Raw genomic sequence first — 23,458 nt, 5'->3', positions numbered from 1 at the left:
CATCGTTCCAGTCATAAAATCGGACCAGTCCATCCGCATATGTGGAGATTATAAAATGACCGTGAACAGGTGTTCTTCATTGGATAAATATCCAATCCCGAGGATCGAAGACCTCTATGCTCGTCTCATGGGAGGCAAGACTTTTACGAAACTCGATCTCAAATCCGCCTATCTACAGCTCTGCTTGGACGAGAATTCGAAACAGTATCTTACCATCAACACGCATCGTGGGTTGTATAGGTACCACCGACTTAGTTTTGGAGTGAAATCTGCACCTGGAATTTATCAGCGTGTCATGGACAGTTTGTTTGCCGCCGAACGCAACGTCGTTTGTTACCAGGATGATATTCTGGTTACTGGTCGTACGGACGCGGAACATCTACAGAACCTGGAGAGAGTTCTGAAGAAGATTTCGGACTCCGGCCTACGTTTGCGTCGAGACAAGTGCAAGTTTATGGTGCCATCAGTCACGTACCTGGGTCATACGATTGATGCCGAGGGTCTACACCCGACAGATGAGAAAGTCCGAGCTATCAAGGATGCTCCTTCTCCACGAGATGTGACCGAATTGAAGTCATACCTCGGTTTGCTTCAGTTCTATGGTCGTTACATCCCGAATGTGACCGACGTTTTGGGCCCCCTTTATCGGCTTTTGAGGAAAGGAGTCTCCTGGAGCTGGGGGTCTAGTGAACAATCAGCATTCCAGACCTCTAAGGATCTGCTCAAATCGTCCAATGTTCTCGTTCATTTTGATCCAGAGAAGGATCTTGTGCTGACATGCGATGCCTGTCGGTATGGAGTGGGGAGTGTATTATCGCACGTGATGCCTGATGGTACGGAAAGACCGGTTGCATTTGCATCCAGAACGTTGACCCCGGCAGAGAAAAACTATTCCCAACTTGACAAGGAAGGATTGGGAATCGTTTTCGGCGTCGGCAAATTTCGCCAGTACCTTCTTGGACATCATTTCACGATTCGCACTGATCACAAGCCGCTGATCAGTCTGTTTGGTCCAACTAAGGCGACATCTGACACACTACCGCCCAGGATCATCCGCTGGTCCCTGTTTCTCGCTGCTTATGACTACACCATATGTTATAAGCCCGGTTCGTCTATCACAAATGCAGATGCCATGAGTCGGTTACCCCTTCCAGAATCCGTTGATGATTCGCCTACACCAGGATCCATTATCGCACTGATGGATCATCTGGAAGATTGTGCTGTCGATTCTGGCCAGATCCGCACTCATACTCGACGAGACCCCGTTCTGTCCAGAACTGTCCAGGCTGTACAGCTTGGATGGCATTTGCTACCTGAGGGTGACCCAGATTTTGCGGCTTTTAAAGCACGTAAAAACGAACTCAGCGTGGAAAATGGTTGCCTACTCTGGGGATGTCGTGTCGTGATCCCGAAAAATCTGCGTTCCAGGGTCATGGATGAAATCCATGACTGTCACCCCGGGATTGTGAAGATGAAGTCACTCGCCAGAAACTATGTGTGGTGGCCGAATCTTGATGCTGATATCGAACATCATGTTCGACATTGTTACCCCTGCCAGAGCACCCGGAATACACCTGCGAAAGCGCCACTGCATCCCTGGGAATGGCCCAGCGAACCGTGGCATCGCCTACATCTCGATTATGCCGGGCCTATTAACGGCAGCATGATTCTAATAATTACGGACGCGCACACAAAATGGATTGATGCCTATGTGACGCGTGGTACTACGTCAGCCATTGTCATCGAAAGACTCAGACGCTGTTTCGCCACTCATGGTCTGCCCAGGATGATCGTGAGTGATAACGGTTCGTGTTTTTCCAGTACCGAGTTTGCCAAGTTCACACGTCGGAACGGCATCAAACATAAGTTTGTCAGCCCACATCACCAGGCTTCAAATGGCTTGGCCGAACGATCCGTGGGAATCATCAAATCCGGATTGCAGAAACTTCAGGAGGGAACCCTGGAAACAAAGCTGTCTCGTCTCCTGTTCAAATACCGCATCACGCCACAATCAACAACCGGTGCAGCTCCGTCTGAGTTATTGATGAAACGACACTTGAGATCGACACTTGACAATCTCAAACCAGACATATCATCAAATGTTTATCAGAGCCAGCTTAATCAAAAGTTGGTGCACGATAAGACGTCCAACAGTCGATGTATCAACATTGGAGATCCAGTGTTTGCCCGAAATTTTGGTGCAGGTGCGACGTGGCTACCGGGAGACATCATCGAGAAGCCAGGTCCACTGTCCAGTGTGATTCGCCTGCAGGACGGCCGCGAAATTCGTCGACATCAGGACCACATAACCTACCGTCACTGTGAGTCGATGGAGCCTGTAGCATCGTCACAGTCAGGACAACAGTTCGACCCGCCACTGCCGGAGATCGTCGTGGCCGCTCCAGCCGGCTCGGATGCCCCAAAAACCTCTGCAAACGCTACACCCTTCGTGGAGACCAAAGGAATCACCTCGGACTCTGTATCCACTGGTACACCGCGACCCAAAGGAATCACCTCGGACTCTGTATCCACTGGTACACCGCGACGCTCAATGCGTGAGAGAAAAGCACCCGACCGGTTGAATCTTTGAAAATGTTTTTTTTTCACGTTGACACATGTTCTATTTTCACGTATTTTCATTATTCTCATAACCGTTTGCACACATATTTTCACATGTTTTGGAAATGTTGCTTTTGAAATGTCAATTCTGGAAATCTAGCACGTATTGCTCTTGGTAATTTTGGACTTAAAGGGGAGGATGTCATGTATGCAGTGCAAATGTTCACCGTTGTATCCCTACACCGGGACCGGGTTGTATCCCTACGCCAGAGCTCGGATGGCGCTGCTGTGAATCGGGCCTTGATCGGCAGAGTGAATAAACGCGTACGACAATTGATCGCAGTTTGTCGAGATACTTTACAGATGATACTGTAGCGGCTGCCGCTGGGTTTTCACAATCGCCTTGCACCTATCAAGGACGCGGAGCGATCACCATGCCGGGCTCGTCCAGGACGCCCGGGCAGGCCCACGCTCAACTTGCCAGGCCTCGGTTGGGACGCCCGGGCATGCCCGGGCAGGCTCGCCCTCAACTTGCCAGGCCGCAGCCAGGACGCTGGGCCACGCCCCCTGGCGCCGGGCCTGGGCAAACCCCCCGGGATAATAGATATATATTGCTGCCCGATAAACGGGTTTTCAGAGTGCCTGAGTGTTTGATTTGATTAAAGCAACTCGGATGAATTCCAGCTTTTTGTCGCGTCCATTCTTCCGATCGACGTGGGAGCCCCAGCTCCTTCATTGGTGACCTACCGACATGGACACGGCAGTCGCCCTTAAACTGCCTACCTTCTGGGAGGCTCACGCGGCGGTTTGGTTCGCACAGGCGGAGTCCCTGTTCGCCCTGCGAGGCATCACGGCCGACGACACCCGCTTCCACCATGTGGTAGCTGCGCTCGGTTCGGCTACCGCGGCCCGCGCCCTGAGCCTCCTCGAGAGCCCGCCAGCCGCTGACAAATACGGCGCGATTAAGAAGCTTCTCCTCGATGCTTTCGCCCTCCCATCGGCGGAACGCGCACGGCGCCTGCTCGAACTGCCTGAGCTCGGCGACACGCGCCCTTCCGAGCGAATGGACTACATGCTTTCACTGCTCGGCGAGCACTCTCCGGCATTCCTGTTCCGGGAGCTGTTCCTCCGTCAGCTGCCTAACCCGGTACGCCTCGCCCTGGCAAGCACGACGATCACAGATCCCCGGGCCCTTGCCAGAGAAGCCGACAAGATCTCCGCCGCAGGACAGCGCATCGCAGCGGCGACATGGGACCCACCGCCGTCCGACGCAACACCCATGGCGCCCGAGCACCCGGCACGGTCGACGGCCGAACTGCCGATGCAATTGGCGGCCGCTACACCGAGCCGACCACCTCCAGCACGACGACCGGGGCCTCCACTTGACCAAGCGTGGTGTTACTATCATGCCAGGTTCGGACAGAAGGCCCGGACATGCCGACCCCCGTGCACCTTCGGCAGGCCGGGAAACGGCCGGGCCGGCGTTCATTACCAGCCATGAGCGCCGGCCACACGGGCAACTTACTGTTCATCACGGATAAAGCGTCCGGACGGCGCTTCCTGTGCGACACCGGCGCCCAACTGAGCGTCATACCCGCCTCTGACCAGGACAGGCAATCCGCGGTTTGCGGCCCCTCCTTGGTTGCGGCCAACGGATCAACCATCCGCACCTTCGGCCCGCGCAACGTCACCCTCTGCTTCGGCGGCCAACGCTTTGCTTGGACGTTTGTAACCGCAAACGTGCCCATGGCTCTGCTAGGCGCCGACTTCCTCTGCGCACACGGCCTGCTGGTGGACGTCCAACGGCGTCGTTTAATCAACGCCGAAACCTTCAGCTCCCTGGTATGCACATTGAGCAGCTCCGCGCCGACCGAGCTGGCATGCACCGTCCCGGCGGCGAACGAGTTTGCTCGCCTGCTCACGGAGTTCCCGGCCCTCACGCGGCCGACGTTTTCGGCCGTCGCAGTACGGCATGGGATCGAGCACCACATACCAACCACGGGCCCGCCGGTCTACGCCAGGGCCCGCCGCCTCGACCCAGCCAAGCTCGCCGTAGCGAAGGCCGAATTCGACGCGTTGGAGCACCTCGGCATCGTGCGGCGCTCCGATAGCGCGTGGGCCTCGCCACTGCACATCGTGCCAAAGCCGGGGGGTGGATGGCGCCCGTGTGGCGACTACCGCCATCTCAATGACGCTACCACCCCCGACAGGAACCCGATCCCGCATATCCAAGACTTCTCCGCCCGTCTGGCGGGACGGGTCATTTTTTCGAAAATTGATCTCATACGGGGGGGGATATCACCAGGTACCTGTCAGGGCGGCCGACGTCCCTAAAACGGCAGTCATCACGCCGTTCGGCTTATTCGAATTCTTGCGGATGCCGTTTGGTCTCAAGAACGCGGCTCAGGCGTTCCAGCGCTTGATGGACGGCGTGCTGCGTGACCTGCCGTTCCTTTTCGTTTACCTGGACGACATCCTCGTCGCCAGCACGTCCCGGGCCGAGCACCTCCTCCACCTCCGAACACTGTTCGGGCGCCTCAGCGAGCACGGCCTCATCGTCAACCCGGCCAAATGCCACTTCGGCACGACGGCCGTTGATTTTTTGGGCCACCACATCACCAAGAACGGGGCCGTGCCGCTGCCAACCAAGGTCGAGGCCATCACCACGTTCCCGCGTCCCCGCACCATAAAGGCCCTGCAGGAATTCCTGGGAATGGTGAATTTTTATCACCGCTTCGTGCCCCGCGCTGCTCAACTCATGCGGCCCCTCTACGAAGCCCTCCGGGGCAAGCCGGCCAAGCACGACATCGCCTGGTCCGCAGCAATAGATGCGGCCTTCCAACGCTCAAAGCGGGCCCTCGCCGACGCAACACTGCTCGCTCACCCGGTGCTCAACGCTCCCATCGCCCTCACCACGGATGCCTCCGACTACGCGGTGGGCGCCGTACATGAGCAATGGGTGAACGGGGTTTGGCAGCCACTCGCTTTTTTCAGCCGGCAGCTCCGGCCGAACGAGCTCAAATACAGCACGTTTGACCGGGAGCTCCTCGGTCTACACCTGGCCGTCCGCCATTTCCGCCACCTCCTGGAGGGCCGACCTTTCACGGCGTTCGTCGACCACAAGCCGTTGGTTTACGCCATGGCCAAGGTCACGGAGCCATGGTCGGCCCGCCAACAGCGCCACCTCTCCGCCGTGTCGGAGTTTACCACGGACATCCGGCACGTCGCCGGCAAAAACAACGCCGTGGCCGACTGTCTTTCCCGGGCCAGCGCGAACGCGGTCCACCTGGGCGTGGATTTTGCGCTTATGGCGGCGGACCAAACCACCGACACCACGGTGCAAGCCCTCCGGGCGGCGGACACGGGCCTCCGCCTGGCCGACATCCCCTGCGCGGACACTGTCCTGCTCTGCGACGTCTCCCAAGGCCAGCCTCGCCCCATCGTGCCCGTCACCTGGCAACGCCGCATCTTCGCCTCCCTCCACGGCCTTTCCCACCCGGGCTGGAAAGCTTCCCAGAAGCTGGTGTCGGCGCGTTTCGTCTGGCACGGCCTTCGTCGGGACGTCCGCGATTGGACCAGCACCTGCACGGCCTGCCAACGGGCCAAGGTCCACCGACACACCCAGGCCCCGCTGGCACCTTTCACCGTGCCCGAACGACGTTTCGACCACGTCAACGTGGATCTGGTGGGCCCCCTCCCCCCGTCACGGGGGTTCACACACCTGCTCACCATGGTGGACAGGACCACCAGGTGGCCGGAGGCCGTTCCCCTCGTCTCCACCACCACCGCCGACGTGGCGCAGGCTTTCATCGCCACCTGGGTCGCCCGCTTCGGCGCACCGGCGGACATCTCGTCAGACCGCGGACCACAGTTCACCTCCGAGCTGTGGGGCGCGGTCGCCCGCAACCTGGGGGTCAAGCTCCACCGTACTACGGCCTACCACCCCCAAGCAAACGGGTTGAGCGAGCGATTGCACCGCTCCATGAAGGCCGCGCTCATGGCCGGCCTTCAAGACGGCGGTAGGGCCGACCGGCTGCCGTGGGTCCTTTTGGGCCTACGCACGGCCCCCAAGGAGGACCTCCAGGCATCCACCGCCGAGCTTGTCTATGGCCAGGCGCTACGCGTCCCGGGCGAATTCGTGCCCGACGCTACCAGTCCCTGGTCCGCAGCTCACCAGCGCTCGGACCTCCAGGAGGCCGCCCGACGGTTTGCCCCCGTGCCAACATCCCACCACGGTGACCCCCAGTCCTACGTCCCCCCAGCACTCCGCACAGCGGAGTATGTTTTTGTGCGTCACGACGCACATCGGTGGCCACTCCAGCCGCCGTACGACGGGCCCTTCCGGGTGCTGCGACGGGACGACAAGTCGTTCGTCATCGACATCGGCGGCAGGTCGGACCGGATTGCGGTGGACCGCCTCAAGCCGGCGCACGTGGACGTCGACCACCCACCACGGGTGGCCCTTCCGCCGCGGCGAGGCCGCCCCCCGTCCACGGTGCCCCCCACTCGACCGCCCACCACCTCACCGGACCCCCTCCCACGACCCGCCAGGGGTCGCTTCGGCCGGGTCATCAGGACCCCCCTCAAATTGACCCTGCCAGTGCAAGTCGATTCTGGGGGGACGTGTGTAGCGGCTGCCGCTGGGTTTTCACAATCGCCTTGCACCTATCAAGGACGTGGAGCGATCACCATGCCGGGCTCGTCCAGGAAGCCCGGGCAGGCCCGCGCTCAACTTGCCAGGCCTCGGTTGGGACGCCCGGGCATGCCCGGGCAGGCTCGCCCTCAACTTGCCAGGCCACAGCCAGGACGCTGGGCCACGCCCCCTGGCGCCGGGCCTGGGCAAACCCCCCGGGATAATAGATATATATTGCTGCCCGATAAACGGGTTTTCAGAGTGCCTGAGTGTTTGATTTGATTAAAGCAACTCGGATGAATTCCAGCTTTTTGTCGCGTCCATTCTTCCGATCGACGTGGGAGCCCCAGCTCCTTCAATACGATATTCTGTAATATGACCCTACTGAAAAGCCACAATGAACCGGCGAACAATTTACTTCTTGATTAATTCGGTGAATTCCGTCTCAACTTCGGATATTTCCGGCCGTGAAAAACTATCCCCGTCGGCCGCGAGGTTTCTAAAAAATCATTCTTCGTCAATTTTAGAATATTTGACGCTGTTTTAAGCCTCCAAAACGTGGAAATAAGCTTTTTTGAAATACTTGTTCAAATGCTCGAACCTCATTGGTGTTTGGTGAAGATTTTCGTTGAAGATATTACCAGGGCCCGTGCGGGCCTGGGGAACGAGGTTGGTCTTAAAGTATTTTAATTACAAATTAGAGGTGCATCAGATTGTGAATCAAACAAAGACGGGTGAAACAAACTCCTATTGAACTTTTTCGCAATTTTTTATGCATACTTCCGCATCCGCAAGATGGCGGCCTCCATGGAGCGATTTGGTGCGTCAAAGCTTCGAAATTCTCAAAGGATCCAGCAAAAATCTGGCTTTTCAACATAATACGTACGCGTTCATTCACAACACCGGCTTCGCCGGCTATTACCTTACGAAGATAGACGTCAAGTTTAAATTGCTTAATTTTAAATTTCCTGACGTCACAGTCCTTGTTAGAATTTCATTTTATTTTAGATCCAAAATAAAAGTTCATTTTTACTTGCGCACCATGAACCAGCCTCGCTGATCGGTGCAAGATGTCCATGGTTTATTTGTAAATCCTGTACATCTTGCGCTTCTCGTCGTCTTGGCTGACAGCACCGCTACATATCTGTCAAGATGTAGCCTGTGTGCGTGAATATTGAAAGGCCATGGAAAACCCTGGCCTACTGAAAAACGGCGACATCGCATGGCCACCAATGACCAAGCTCGAATCCAGGAAGCGATTATGCACCCACCAAAGGTAACACTGCAGAAGAATAATGGAAATAAATAAAGTCAAAAACCAACATGCCATTGAAATACCTCAGTACCAACCCAACCCAACCACACCACAACCAGAAATCGAGCTCCAAACGAAGATCTGATCTTCCTCAAAGCGATTCCTGACACTCTAGGGTAGATGTCAAGTTTTCAACAAATGGAGGATTAAAAACAGTGTAATGTGGAACTGCACTGGACCCAGTTAGACCGGACAACGCATCTCTCCAGAACGATCAAGCAAGGGCGATTTAAAGAGCGTTCTACTACTGAAGCCGGAAAATGGTTAATCAAAGTTGATATTGGATTCTAATATGTTGCTCTGTACCTACTCCATAGAAAAGAGTGAGGAAGAAGATGTCAAGCAGACCTCTTGCGAGGTGTTTGAATTGCGAATTGTGATGGTGGGCAGCTTTTGTGCTCACACGCACACGTTATATAACAACGCACACTAACCATGGTACTCCAACCTTCAGGATTTGCTCGTGCCATGGTGCGCTCCATGTCGGCCGCCCTCCGTGTTCCTCATTTCCTGTTGTGCGAAGAGTGTGACGTCACTTCTTTGGTGATGCTACGCCAGAAACTAAAACCTCTGGCAGAGAAATATGGTGTCACGCTCTCGTATCTGCCTTTTTTCATCAAGGTAAAATGTTTCGCTCCGCTATTTATTTATTCCTGATGCTCTTCATTCCCACAACTTCATTTGCTGTTTCTCGAGGTTTTCGTTTCCTCTTTGAATCTGATGTTTCTCTCTTCTAGGCAGCGTCTCTTGCCCTGACGTCATTTCCTATCCTGAATGCATCGGTGGATGAAGCATGTGAAAATATCACTTACAAGGTTTGTTTGTTCTTATCTTTGATGATTGTTAAGAATTAAATATATATATATATATATATATATATTTTTTCAAGTCAATTTGGTCTTTCATGACATGAGGTGATGTTGCAGTTTTTGTTATTCCTCAAATAAATTGCCATCTTGCATAATCCCATTTGTCTCCCACCAAACGAAAATCGGTATCGAATTAAAAAGGAGCCAGAAGAAGTGTCAGCGCTCAAGGTGTACTGACGTTGACGGATTAGCGTCGTGCACTTCTCATTTTGATCCTGAATGCGGAACTCCAGTTTCTCATGGGCTCGAGGAAAGCAAGCTGGTTTGCATACCTGTGAACTGTAATACAGCTCGAGGAGTTGTCTTCGGTTCAGCCAGTTTTGCGTTCCCATCTCAACACACGGCTGGGAATCAAATCTGCTGCAACCAGACTCGGTGGCATCGTGGTTAGGAGGTCCGCTTTAAAATCGAGGAGGTTGGCAGTTCCAACCCTAGCTGTTAGCCCAATGTGCTTGTAAGTCCCGTAAGGTATACTGATGTCTCCTTGCGTCATTGTGCTGTATGTGATATAAGATTCTCTATTGGCCCGAGATCACTGTTTAAAATGAAAAAAAAAATATATGTATATATTTACTCCTAGGCCTCCCACGACATTGGTTTTGCGATGGCAACATCCCAGGGTCTGGTGGTCCCAGTAGTGCGAGGAGTGCAGAGGCGTTCGGTTTTGGACGTGGCACGAGAGCTGGCTCGCTTGCGTGCCGCCGGGCAGGCCGGAAGCCTGAGCCAGACAGACTTGTCGTCGCGGACATTTACCTTATCCAACATCGGAAGCGTGAGTAATACGAGCGTTAAAGGCAAGACAAAGTGAGCAAAAGGTACACTCGAGCTTTTTTCACCGACACAGAACATGTGCAGTATTGTCAAGGCTTACATCATCATGATGTCATGTACAGTTTGGTCGATCTTCCAAGAGTCTTCTCTGTGGTCGTCCAGCAGGGTATTCTTGATTCTCCTGTCGAACTTGCAGCCATGTACGTCTCAAAAGATTGAATTGGTGTTGATGTAGCCTATGCTTGATGGGCCAAATGGCCTCCTCTTGCGTCAAAGTTCCTTGTGTCCTCGAGATGAAAAAGCTTCTGGGATCAAAGGCTTGCTTGGGTAATTTTAAAGATTTATTTTGGGACACTATAGGACCACATTTGGTGGAAGTTTTTGAACAAAGCATTCATGCAGGGGAATGTCCTTTGTCCTGCCGGAGAGCAGTGTTATGTTTACTTCTGAAAGCTGGTATCTGTGCGTTAGTTGAAAATTTTCGACCTGTGCCAATTTTGTTTGCCGATTATAAGATCTTCTCTAAAGTATTCGCTAATTACTAGTATTATGATCACCTCTGTTGGACACTGATCAGACTTTGTGTGCTTGGAAAATTTATTCACGAAAGATATTTTGGCAAGAGATTTTTATTTGTAACTAGCCGAAAGCACCCGGCATTGCCCGGGATCTTTTTGAATGAATTTACTACTATAATTCAGCTTTTACTCGCGGCTGTAGAAGATTGACTACTATAATTCAGCTCAGCTTTTAACTGCGAAATGGGCCCAGCCCGGCCGAGGCGGCGTCGCCACCTAGCCTATAACCTTCCCGGGGCCCGTCCCGACATTTTTTGTTTTAGAGGTTTCCTCCTATCTTTCACCGTTCAGGAGATTAGCGCGTGCAGACAAACAAACAAACAAAAACTTTCTTATATATATATATGTATATGTATATATGTATATATATATATATATATATATATATATATATATATATATATATATTATATATATATATATATATATATATATAAGAAAGTTTTTGTTTGTTTGTTTGTATATATATATATAGATTATTTGTGTGTATATATGTATATATATATATTTGTGTGTATAGATATATATATATATATATAGATTATTTGTGTGATGGGTTTGTTTGTTTATCTTGGCCGAGTTAAGGCTTTTGATCAGAGATGCGTATTTGCAGTTCTTAAGGACATGGGGTTCAGAGGAAAACTTCGTTAAAATTTGGATAATGTTTGCAGTATGATGAAAGTTAACAACAGTCTAAATGTATTTAAAAAAAAAAAAAAAAAAACCCACCTTTAGAGGCCATTTTTCCCCGCAAAGCGGGGGTTGGCCTTTTTCGGGGACCGTGGTTGTTGTTGTTTTTCGGTCCCATTTTTGAAGCAATGTTTTACGGCCGGATGCCCTTCCTGGCGCCAACCCTTTTTGCCGCCTTTAACGACAAACAGGGAATTACCAGTGAACTGGTACTCAATTAGCCGACCTCGGAAGGATGACAGGCTGAGTCAACCCCCCTGGCGTTAATTCAGCAATCGACCGGGATTCGAACCCAGGATCCTAGGATCCTGAGCCGGCACCCTAGCCGCTAGCCCAACACCAGGGATTAACTGGGCCCATTAACAACAGTCTAAATGTATGGTGAAATAAATTTAAATAAAATTTTCAGTGGGAAGACAAACTACCTACAAGATGCACAAGCAGAGGGAAGAGGTTAACACGGTGCAATAATGCTATAATTAATTAATTTTGATTTGTCTGTAGCACTCATCAAAACCATTTTCGTTAACCAGACTCGGTGGCGTAACAGTTAGAGCTTTGGCTCTGAGTCTGAGAGGTCGGTGGTTCAAACTATCAGCTTGTCTGCCGTGCAGCGTGAGATGGCCAAGTTTTTTTTTACGGCGTAGCCCGTAGCGCAATGCCTTCTGGAACAGCGTTTGTCTGTCGGTCCGATGTATGTATGTATGTATGTATGTATGTATGTATGTATGTATGTATGTATGTATGTATGTATGTATGTATGCATGCATGCATGCATGTCCCTTCCACCAGCATTTTGTGGGTTTATTCCCCTTAAAGTCTGTTTTCTCTGCAACCGTTGGTCCGATTGAAACACAATTTTCACCAAAGGAGCGCCCTCATCCTGTAGAATTTTCTAAATGTTAATTATTACGTCATAGGTCACGTGGTATGGGCGCCATCCTGGAAAAACTTTGCACCTCTATTACCAAAACTGCTCCATGGGGAAAAAAAATTGAAAGATGGACCATTGTAAAGTACTCCCCATGTGGAATAACATGTTAATGATGATGTCATAGGTGCCTTCATTATGATATCATAAATCGACAAGTAGAACGCTTAATCCGATCAGTATGAAATTTCTTGATCGTGATTTAGGGATAAATTGGTCACATGGTTGGGATAAATAAAAACAAGACCAAAAGTCTAACAGCGGTGTAGCTGGGCTTGTAAAATATTATAAACCACAAACACACATGATTCGTTTTTTTAAACAGTCGCTAATGCTGTTTATGACATTAAACAAAGAAATTTGGAGGAATCCCGACATCCATGAGGTAAGTTTTACTTACAGAACTGAGGGAAGATCTACTGTAATCTAGATTATACCCCACAAGGCTTGGGTACGTACTGTTTTGTTGGAAGAGACGCAACGCCGATGCTTTCGATATTTGATGGTCATTTTAACAATCGGTTTGTTTGTGTTTCACACTGAATGAAAAACGTAAAGGTAGAGCGTGGCGATTTTGATATATGACAGGTTCGACGATATGTTCGGCATTAACTGCATGTAAATCAAAATGGCGGTGTGTGGAGAGTCAGTCGCTGTACCGCCCTGACATCAGACTTGATCACATCACCCTGTCATGTGACCAGATCCTCTGCTCCGATAGGTTTGAGGGGACATACATACATACAGACCGACAAACACTGTTCTAGACGGCTTTGCCCTATGGGGCTACGCCATAAAAAGTTAATAATTCATTTTTTTGGGGATAAATAAATTTTAAAATGATGACATCATCGGTCATGTGGTTGCCCAGGCATGTTTTTATGGCGTAGCCCGTAGGGCAATGCCGTCTGGAACAGCGTTTGTCGGTCTGTATGTATGTATGTCCCCTCAAACGTATACCTATCGGAGCAGAGGATCTGGTCACATGACAGGGGGACAACAGATCCTCCACTCAGCAGATCCCAGCCCGGCTACACCGTTAAGACTATCGGTGTTGTTTTGAAATCGCTTCCGTGTTTCTTTATTAGCCATTCGAGCTTTTGTCCTCCAATTTTCACGAAACCTTTATTTTGAGAATATACAGAACACCAATTAATAAATTTTGCAACTTTTCTTTGCCGTTGTTTTTGTTAAGTTTAGTTTGATTACAAAGCGGACGCGCACGGGCCTTGCATTTTGAGAGGCTTTCTAGTTTATGAAATATAACGATGTTTAAATTAGTGCTGCAACTTTTCCTTTGCAAAATCCATAATGCTCATTCACATATTTCTAATTTCACAAAAACCCTAAATCGAGTCTTCTTTCTCATTTGCTTCAGATTGGTGGAAGCTACGCCGCACCTGTCATTGCTCCTCCAGAAGTGGCCATTGGAGCTCTGGGGCGGATCCAGGTCTGTCTGTTGTCTTCCCCTCGACCTCCCCATTGATGTATATTGCTTTCTGCCTGCCCTTGCCAGAGTTCAGGAGAGAGAACGTGTCGACATTTTGGCATTTATTCAAAATCTGCCAAATTCCAAACATAATTCCACGTAACCATCCTTGAAAAAATTTCATTTGAATATTATTGTTATTGATCTCAGGTGAATAACCTTGAAAGTTAAACTCTGTTGAACCATTTCAAATCGAACTTGTCAATACCTTGAACGTTGTTTTTTGCATCTTATGTTACCTCCGCCACCAAAGGTGGATGGAGGTAATTTTTTCACCCCTGTCTGTCTGTTTGTGAACAAGATATTGAAGGAGCCGGGGCTCCCACGTCGATCGGAAGAATGGACGCGACAAAAAGCTAGAATTCATCTGAGTTGCTTTAATGAAATCAAACACTCAGGCACTCTGAAAAACCGTTTATCAGTCAGCAATATATATCTATTCCGCCAGGGGGTTTGCCCAGGCCCGGCGCCAGGGGGCGTGGCCCAGCGTCCTGGCTGCGGCCTGGCAAGTTGAGGGCGAGCCTGCCCGGGCATGCCCGGGCATGCCCGGGCGTCCCGACTGAGGCCTGGCAAGTTGAGCGCGGGCCTGGGCGTCCTGGACGAGCCCGGCATGGTGATCGCTCCGCGTCCTTGATAGGTGCAAGGCGATTGTGAAAACTCAGCGGCAGCCGCTACACACGTCCCCCCAGAATCGACTTGCACCGGCAGGGTCAATTTGAGGGGGGTCCTGATGACCCGGCCGAAGCGACCCCTGGCGGGTCGTGGGAGGGGGTCCGGTGAGGTGGTGGGCGGTCGAGTGGGGGGCACCGTGGACGGGGGACGGCCTCGCCGCGGCGGAAGGGCCACCCGTGGTGGGTGGTCGACGTCCACGTGTGCCGGCTTGAGGCGGTCCACAGCAATCCGGTCCGACCTGCCGCCGATGTCGATGACGAACGACTTGTCGTCCCGTCGCAGCACCCGGAAGGGCCCGTCGTACGGCGGCTGGAGTGGCCACCGATGTGCGTCGTGACGCACAAAAACATACTCCGCTGTGCGGAGTGCTGGGGGGACGTAGGACTGGGGGTCACCGTGGTGGGATGTTGGCACGGGGGCAAACCGTCGGGCGGCCTCCTGGAGGTCCGAGCGCTGGTGAGCTGCGGACCAGGGACTGGTAGCGTCGGGCACAAATTCGCCCGGGACGCGTAGCACCTGGCCATAGACAAGCTCGGCGGTGGATGCCTGGAGGTCCTCCTTGGGGGCCGTGCGAAGGCCCAAAAGGACCCACGGCAGCCGGTCGGCCCACCCGACGTCTTGAAGGCCGGCCATGAGCGCGGCCTTCATGGAGCGGTGGAATCGCTCGCACAACCCGTTTGCTTGGGGGTGGTAGGCCGTAGTACGGTGGAGCTTGATCCCCAGGTTGCGGGCGACCGCGCCCCACAGCTCGGAGGTGAACTGTGGACCGCGGTCTGACGAGATGTCCGCCGGTGCACCGAAGCGGGCGACCCAGGTGGCGATGAAAGCCTGCGCCACGTCGGCGGTGGTGGTGGAGACGAGGGGAACGGCCTCCGGCCACCTGGTGGTCCTGTCCACCATGGTGAGCAGGTGTGTGAACCCCCGTGACGGGGGGAGGGGGCCCACCAGATCCACGTTGACGTGGTCGAAACGTCGTTCGGGCACGGTGAAAGGTGCCAGCGGGGCCTGGGTGTGTCGGTGGACCTTGGCCCGTTGGCAGGCCGTGCAGGCGCTGGTCCAATCGCGGACGTCCCGACGAAGGCCGTGCCAGACGAAACGCGCCGACACCAGCTTCTGGGAAGCTTTCCGGCCCGGGTGGGAAAGGCCGTGGAGGGAGGCGAAGATGCGGCGTTGCCAGGTGACGGGCACGATGGGGCGAGGCTGGCCTTGGGAGACGTCGCAGAGCAGGACAGTGTCCGCGCAGGGGATGTCGGCCAGGCGGAGGCCCGTGTCCGCCGCCCGGAGGGCTTGCACCGTGGTGTCGGTGGTTTGGTCCGCCGCCATAAGCGCAAAATCCACGCCCAGGTGGACCGCGTTCGCGCTGGCCCGGGAAAGACAGTCGGCCACGGCGTTGTTTTTGCCGGCGACGTGCCGGATGTCCGTGGTAAACTCCGACACGGCGGAGAGGTGGCGCTGTTGGCGGGCCGACCATGGCTCCGTGACCTTGGCCATGGCGTAAACCAACGGCTTGTGGTCGACGAACGCCGTGAAAGGTCGGCCCTCCAGGAGGTGGCGGAAATGGCGGACGGCCAGGTGTAGACCGAGGAGCTCCCGGTCAAACGTGCTGTATTTGAGCTCGTTCGGCCGGAGCTGCCGGCTGAAAAAAGCGAGTGGCTGCCAAACCCCGTTCACCCATTGCTCATGTACGGCGCCCACCGCGTAGTCGGAGGCATCCGTGGTGAGGGCGATGGGAGCGTTGAGCACCGGGTGAGCGAGCAGTGTTGCGTCGGCGAGGGCCCGCTTTGAGCCTTGGAAGGCCGCATCCATTGCTGCGGACCAGGCGATGTCGTGCTTGGCCGGCATGCCCCGGAGGGCTTCGTAGAGGGGCCGCATGAGCTGAGCAGCGCGGGGCACGAAGCGGTGATAAAAATTCACCATTCCCAGGAATTCCTGCAGGGCCTTTATGGTGCGGGGACGCGGGAACGTGGTGATGGCCTCGACCTTGGTTGGCAGCGGCACGGCCCCGTTCTTGGTGATGTGATGGCCCAAAAAATCAACGGCCGTCGTGCCGAAGTGGCATTTGGCCGGGTTGACGATGAGGCCGTGCTCGCTGAGGCGCTCGAACAGTGTCCGGAGGTGGAGGAGGTGCTCGGCCCGGGACGTGCTGGCGACGAGGATGTCGTCCAGGTAAACGAAAAGGAACGGCAGGTCACGCAGCACGCCGTCCATCAAGCGCTGGAACGCCTGAGCCGCGTTCTTGAGACCAAACGGCATCCGCAAGAATTCGAATAAGCCGAACGGCGTGATGACTGCCGTTTTAGGGACGTCGGCCGCCCTGACAGGTACCTGGTGATATCCCCGTATGAGGTCAATTTTCGAAAAAATGACCCGTCCCGCCAGACGGGCGGAGAAGTCTTGGATATGCGGGATCGGGTACCTGTCGGGGGTGGTAGCGTCATTGAGACGGCGGTAGTCGCCACACGGGCGCCATCCACCCCCCGGCTTTGGCACGATGTGCAGTGGCGAGGCCCACGCGCTATCGGAGCGCCGCACGATGCCGAGGTGCTCCAACGCGTCGAATTCGGCCTTAGCTACGGCGAGCTTGGCTGGGTCGAGGCGGCGGGCCCTGGCGTAGACCGGCGGGCCCGTGGTTGGTATGTGGTGCTCGATCCCATGCCGTACTGCGACGGCCGAAAACGTCGGCCGCGTGAGGGCCGGGAACTCCGTGAGCAGGCGAGCAAACTCGTTCGCCGCCGGGACGGCGCATGCCAGCTCGGTCGGCGCGGAGCTGCTCAATGTGCATACCAGGGAGCTGAAGGTTTCAGCGTTGATTAAACGACGCCGTTGGACGTCCACCAGCAGTCCGTGTGCGCAGAGGAAGTCGGCGCCTAGCAGAGCCACGGGCACGTTGGCGGTTACAAACGTCCAAGCAAAGCGTTGGCCGCCGAAGCAGAGGGTGACGTTGCGCGGGCCGAAGGTGCGGATAGTCGATCCGTTGGCCGCAACTAAGGAGGGGCCGCAAACCGCGGATTGCCTGTCCTGGTCAGAGGCGGGTATGACGCTCAGTTGGGCGCCGGTGTCGCACAGGAAGCGCCGTCCGGACGCTTTATCCGTGATGAACAGTAAGTTGCCCGTGTGGCCGGCGCTCATGGCTGGTAATGAACGCCGGCCCGGCCGTTTCCCGGCCTGCCGAAGGTGCACGGGGGTCGGCATGTCCGGGCCTTCTGTCCGAACCTGGCATGATAGTAACACCACGCTTGGTCAGGTGGAGGCCTCGGTCGTCGTGCCGGAGGTGGTCGGCTCGGTAGAGCGGCCGCCAATGGCGTCGGCAGTTCGGCCGTCGACCGTGCCGGGTGCTCGGGCGCCCTGGGTGTTGCGTCGGACGGCGGTGGGTCCCATGTCGCCGCTACGATGCGCTGTCCTGCGGCGGAGATCTTGTCGGCTTCTCTGGCAAGGGCCCGGGGATCTGTGATCGTCGTGCTTGCCAGGGCGAGGCGTACCGGGTTAGGCAGCTGACGGAAGAACAGCTCCCGGAACAGGAATGCCGGAGAGTGCTCGCCGAGCAGTGAAAGCATGTAGTCCATGCGCTCGGAAGGGCGCGTGTCGCCGAGCTCAGGCAGATCGAGCAGGCGCCGTGCGCGTTCCGCCGATGGGAGGGCGAAAGCATCGAGGAGCAGCTTCTTAATCGCGCCGTATTTGTCAGCGGCTGGCGGGCTTTCGAGGAGGCTCAGGGCACGGGCCGCGGTAACCGACCCGAGCGCAGCTACCACATGGTGGAAGCGGGTGTCGTCGGCCGTGATGCCTCGCAGGGCGAACAGGGACTCCGCCTGTGCGAACCAAACCGCCGCGTGAGCCTCCCAGAAGGTAGGCAGTTTAAGGGCGACTGCCGTGTCCATGTCGATAGGTCACCAATGAAGGAGCCGGGGCTCCCACGTCGATCGGAAGAATGGACGCGACAAAAAGCTAGAATTCATCTGAGTTGCTTTAATGAAATCAAACACTCAGGCACTCTGAAAAACCGTTTATCAGTCAGCAATATATATCTATTCCGCCAGGGGGTTTGCCCAGGCCCGGCGCCAGGGGGCGTGGCCCAGCGTCCTGGCTGCGGCCTGGCAAGTTGAGGGCGAGCCTGCCCGGGCATGCCCGGGCGTCCCGACTGAGGCCTGGCAAGTTGAGCGCGGGCCTGGGCGTCCTGGACGAGCCCGGCATGGTGATCGCTCCGCGTCCTTGATAGGTGCAAGGCGATTGTGAAAACTCAGCGGCAGCCGCTACAATATCTCAAAAAGTTGTGGACGGATGATTTTGATTAAATGCGATTCTGTATTGTGATTTTCTGGTCTACTCCAGGATACAAAACGTAAACTGTTCACCTGGCGGAGGTATGCTCCCCACTGAGTGCCGTTCTAGTTTTACTTTGTAATAATGTGGTTCTGCTTTTGCTGATAAAGTACTGCGATAAAGGAATGAAATTTCAAACAAAAGTTCAATGAATCCTCTAAAGACAGTTTCCCATTCTCGTCTGCAGTCCTTGTGAAACTCGTCATTGGCATGGGATTGGTAGGATAGCCGAGAGGTAGGTGCATGCACCTGAGCCGTTCAGCCTGGGTTCGAATCTCGACACAGCTATAAAATTTTACTCTGGTGTTTCGCATGCGGGGCGAGGGCAGCAATATTTGCACCGCCCGTCAGATTGACGTTAAACCGTCACCCTATCTGCTACTGTTAGTTGGTGGATGTTAATGATTCCACGATGTCCTTCACAAGATTAGGCGAGCTCTGGACTGCATCCTGAAAAAATTACAAATTCTTGTTCTAACCTACAGTCACTGCATCAGCAGCATCCCCACCCCCATGTGCTGACCCGCCCCTCCCCCCCATGTACTGACCCCCTCCCCCATGTGCTGCTACCCCCCCCCATTTGCTGCTCCTCCCCCCATTTGCTGCTCCTCCCCCCATGTGCTGCTCCCCCCCCCATTTGCTGCTCCTCCCCCCCATGTGCTGCTCCTCCCTCCCTCCATGTGCTGCTTCCCCCCACCCCGCCCATGTGCTGCTTCCCCCCACCCCGCCCATGTGCTGCTCCCCCCCAACCCCGCCCATGTTCTGCTCCCCCCCAACCCCGCCCATGTGCTGCTCCCCCCCAACCCCGCCCATGTGCTGCTCCCCCCACCCCGCCCATGTGCTGCCCCCCCCACCCATGTGCTGCCCCCCCCCGCCCATGTGCTGCTCCCCCCCCCCCGCCCATGTGCTGCTCCCCCCCCCCCCGCCCATGTGCTGCTCCCCCCCTCACCCACCCATGTGCTACTCCCCCTCCCCCGCCCATGTGCTGCCCCCCCCCACTCATGTGCTGCTCCCCCCCCCTCTCATGTGCTGCTCCCCCCCCCCTGCTCATGTGCTGCTTCCTCCCTCCCCCCCCCCCCCCTGCTCATGTGCTGCTTCCTCCGCCCCCCCCCGCCCATGTGATGCGCTCCTTCCTCCCCCCACCCCCCCCCCCGCCCATGTGCTACATCTCCCTCCCCCCCCCCTGCTCATGTGCTGCTTCCTCCGCCCCCCCCCCGCCCATGTGATGCGCTCCTTCCTCCCCCCACCCCCACCCCGCCCATGTGCTGCCCCCCCCCCCCCCCCACGTCCTGCATCTGAAAGACGTCATTGGCATCCAAGATTAACTCTTCAACTTAATATTATTATTGTGCGTAAAGAAAGAGTAGAGGATTTCTTTCAATAGCATTTTCTTTCTTCTACCATCTTCTTCGAGTCTCGAAGCAAATTCTTTCCAACATGGAGTTCTCAACTTGTGGTCAGCAAAGCAATTTGTTGGGTCTTGTCTAAGATCCAGCTAAAATAGTAGGATTTCTCTCCCACGTGGTTATTAAAGTTTGGCATTCTCCTCTGAGGATGTAGCTCGTCTGATAGATCTTAAACATCCTCCAACTAACGCTAACGGTGTTTCAGCAAAGGTGAGTTATCGCCGGCACTCTCGCGAATTCCTTACTGCCATGGGACAACGAATCAGCAAAAAAGCCACATTCCACTACAAAGAGGGCTTCACATAAGCCTCACTATATTCTTTTTATCCCCCCTTCCCCAATTTTAGCTCCTGCCTCGGTACAATGCTGACGGAGAGCTGCAAGGCCGCCACATATTGTGCACATCCTGGTCGGCTGACCACAGAGTGATTGATGGTGCGACCTTGGCAAGGTTCTGCGTGGAATGGCGCGGCTATGTCGAAACCCCTGGGTCGATGTTACTACACTTAGCCTGATTGCCCTTCCTCTTGCCGTTCTACCAGTAATACATAGATTTTAAACCCTTTGGCCATGTAAAAATAATAAAATGCAGAAACCGTTTTCTGTGGCCGTAATGTTCCATTTTATTTAATTTTTTCCCGGTCAGAATGTGACATGCTCGTTTAATTTGCTCATGGGGACTTGACTGACCCCCAGTAGTCTTTTGGTTGTTGCAAAACATTGTTGAACGCCTCCTTTTTTGGTGGTTTTTCTGCTTGGTGTCGCAAGGTTATGGAGGAGCAGGTACATCTATTAAAAACGAGAAAATATGAGAAGATGTCACTACTTTTTACATATATAACAAGGATATTACTAAATAATTGGATACAGCAGACGGGATTTGAAAAGGAGATTGCAGCATTGAGGTTTGTGCTGATTATGTGAGGATGCCAAACAAGCCACCCATTTTCAAACGGAAAACAGTGAACAAAATGGTAAAATGCGGAAATACGAGGAAACTTCCTCTCTGGTCGTAGTCAACGTGTGGCTCTGAATGGATCTCTCTCATTGCCCCTTCCTGTTCAGGCTGGAGTTCCCCAAGGCGGTGTTCTGGGCCCTGTGCTTTTTCTGGTCTTCATCAATGATCTCTCTTGGCGTCAGGAAGGGCATCCGGCCATAAAAAAAAAACATTGCCTCAAAACAGGGAACCATGATTGTCATGGGGCCCGCAAGGCTAACCCCCGCTCTAGCGGGGAAAATGGCCTCAAAACGATCATTCATTCATTCATCAATGATCTCTCTGACTCTTGAAAATCCTCTCTATCTCTTTGCTGATGACTCCACTCTTTGCCACTCCATTCCTCATCCCTCAGATCGGCAGTCTGCAGCCTCCTCACTTTCTGCAGACCTCGACAAAATCACAGACTGGGCAAACAAGTGGAACATGTCTTTCAATCCTGACAAATCTCACACTCTCACTATGTCTCTCCGAAAAGACCGACTGGACAACCCTCCCATCCACTTTCTCAAAAATCCTCTCCAAGAAATTCTGTCACTCAAGCTTTTGGGTCTCACTATCTGCCATGATCTTTCTTGGGAAAACCACATTTCAAATCTGGCCTCCAAAGCCAGTCGCCGACTGGGCATCCTCCGTCGTGCGAAGTCCTTCCTTGGCACACCTGAGCTGCTCACCACATACAAGACTTTCATCCGCAGCTCAATGGAATACAGTTCTCCCCTATGGGCTGGTGCTCCTGCCTCACACCTGGCTCGTCTTCACGCTGCTGAAACCGAAGGTTTCAGAATCATTGGAATCTCCCGCGATGACGCTAACTCCGAGGGCCTTTCACTCACTCACCGCAGGCAGGTAGGTGGTCTTTCTGTCTTCTACCGACTCCTCTCCGGCCTTGCTCCCCCAGCTCTCTCTGTGCTCTGTCCCCCAAATATTCCTACAGGTCGTGCAAGATCTTCCAGCAACCCTCTTCTGGTGAAATTTCCAAAATCAAGACTCACTGCTCACCTTCACTCTTTCATTCCTCTTTTCTCCCGCCTCTGGAACAAACTCCCACACTCCCTTCAATCCTACTCCTCCCTCCAGGTCTTTAAAACAGCTGCTCACCACCATCTCTTATCTTACCCCATCCAAAACCTAGATCTTTTCTACCCCCCCGCTAATTCACCCCAGATCCACTTTTTGAAATTCCGACTTCTTTCCTGGAAGTCCTTGCAGTGTCCATGTGTTTTATACCTCCCCCCCCCCCCCAAGCCTCTCCCTCCCACAGATCTCCCGATGTCCCTGCTCTCAAATGTTGTACTTGCGTGCTTCCCTCTCTCTCCCCATCGTGTCTCCTACTCCCTTTATTATGTTTTTTATTTTATTTGTCCGTTTGTCTTTTTGTGATTGTTAGCTCGTACAAAAAAAAAAAAAACGTCCAGGGAAAGATGAGTTTTGCTGCCGAATTAGGATGTCCACGCCAACATAACTCAAATATGCGCCATTAGTGATGAGCACAGCAACGAACGATTGAGGATGCACTTGATTCGAACACTAGATTTAACAGTCTCACCATTTAAGAGCCTATTGTGCTGTGTGGCCTTGTGCATGCTCGATGTTCAGATGCACATCAACTTGTATGGAGGGCTGATCCACAACATTTGACAGGAATTTTACTGCTCCAGCGATTACAGGTTACCTTGTGTGTGGTCAGATGCAAAATGAAAGATTAAAAACAAGGCTGGAATATCAAATCTGAGAAAAAATTGGCAAATATAACAAATGTAACATTTCTTTGCCGAAGGGTTTATCCGTGTATTTATGGGACAAGTTGAGGTTTGGTGTCCGCCACCATTGTCAACACGTCTCCGGAGTATCACACGGATTATATCGGTGCTATTTAACGCCACGTTGGTTCCTCATCAGGACCTGGTGGGCAATCTTATTAGGACTCAAGTGATGGAATAATTCCCGATGGAGAAAACAAATGGCAGTTTGCAAAATAAACGTCCCATTTTACGGTATAAGGTTTGTGCATTTACCTCATGAGCTGGTAGGATAGTTTACGGGTATGTGCACTTGCCCTTGAGCTGATGAGCCTGGATTTGACCGAACTCCAAGCTGTCGTGCTGGTTTGTCACGTGCAGGGCGATAAATCAACATGTGCGGCATCCATCCAAAGGACCTATCTGCCTGCACTGGTCATTGGTGGACGTTAAAGATCCCATGGCGTCTCCCGCAAAGAGTAGGGGTTA

The 23,458-nt window shown here is 53.6% G+C and overlaps 1 protein-coding gene across 1 annotated transcript in view; it reads left to right on the top strand.

The window, feature by feature from the left end:
* The window catches only part of DBT (dihydrolipoamide branched chain transacylase E2), a 34,756-nt gene extending 13,711 nt beyond the window's left edge, over positions 1-21,045 (top strand). Inside the window, exons 7-11 of the mRNA XM_068125427.2 lie at positions 8,962-9,128; positions 9,245-9,322; positions 9,957-10,148; positions 13,725-13,796; positions 20,578-21,045. Of these exons, the coding sequence (XP_067981528.1) occupies positions 8,962-9,128; positions 9,245-9,322; positions 9,957-10,148; positions 13,725-13,796; positions 20,578-20,745 (677 nt within the window). The 3' untranslated portion in view covers positions 20,746-21,045. The remainder of the gene's footprint in view (positions 1-8,961; positions 9,129-9,244; positions 9,323-9,956; positions 10,149-13,724; positions 13,797-20,577) is intronic.
* The last annotated feature ends 2,413 nt before the right edge of the window (positions 21,046-23,458 follow it).

The sequence above is a fragment of the Myxine glutinosa genome, chromosome 8 (assembly GCF_964187855.1).
Source record: "Myxine glutinosa chromosome 8, kmMyxGlut1.1, whole genome shotgun sequence".
Lineage (NCBI taxonomy): Eukaryota > Metazoa > Chordata > Myxini > Myxiniformes > Myxinidae > Myxine > Myxine glutinosa.
Note: the sequence above shows the minus strand (reverse complement) of the source record. Positions and strands in the feature narration are given on the sequence as shown.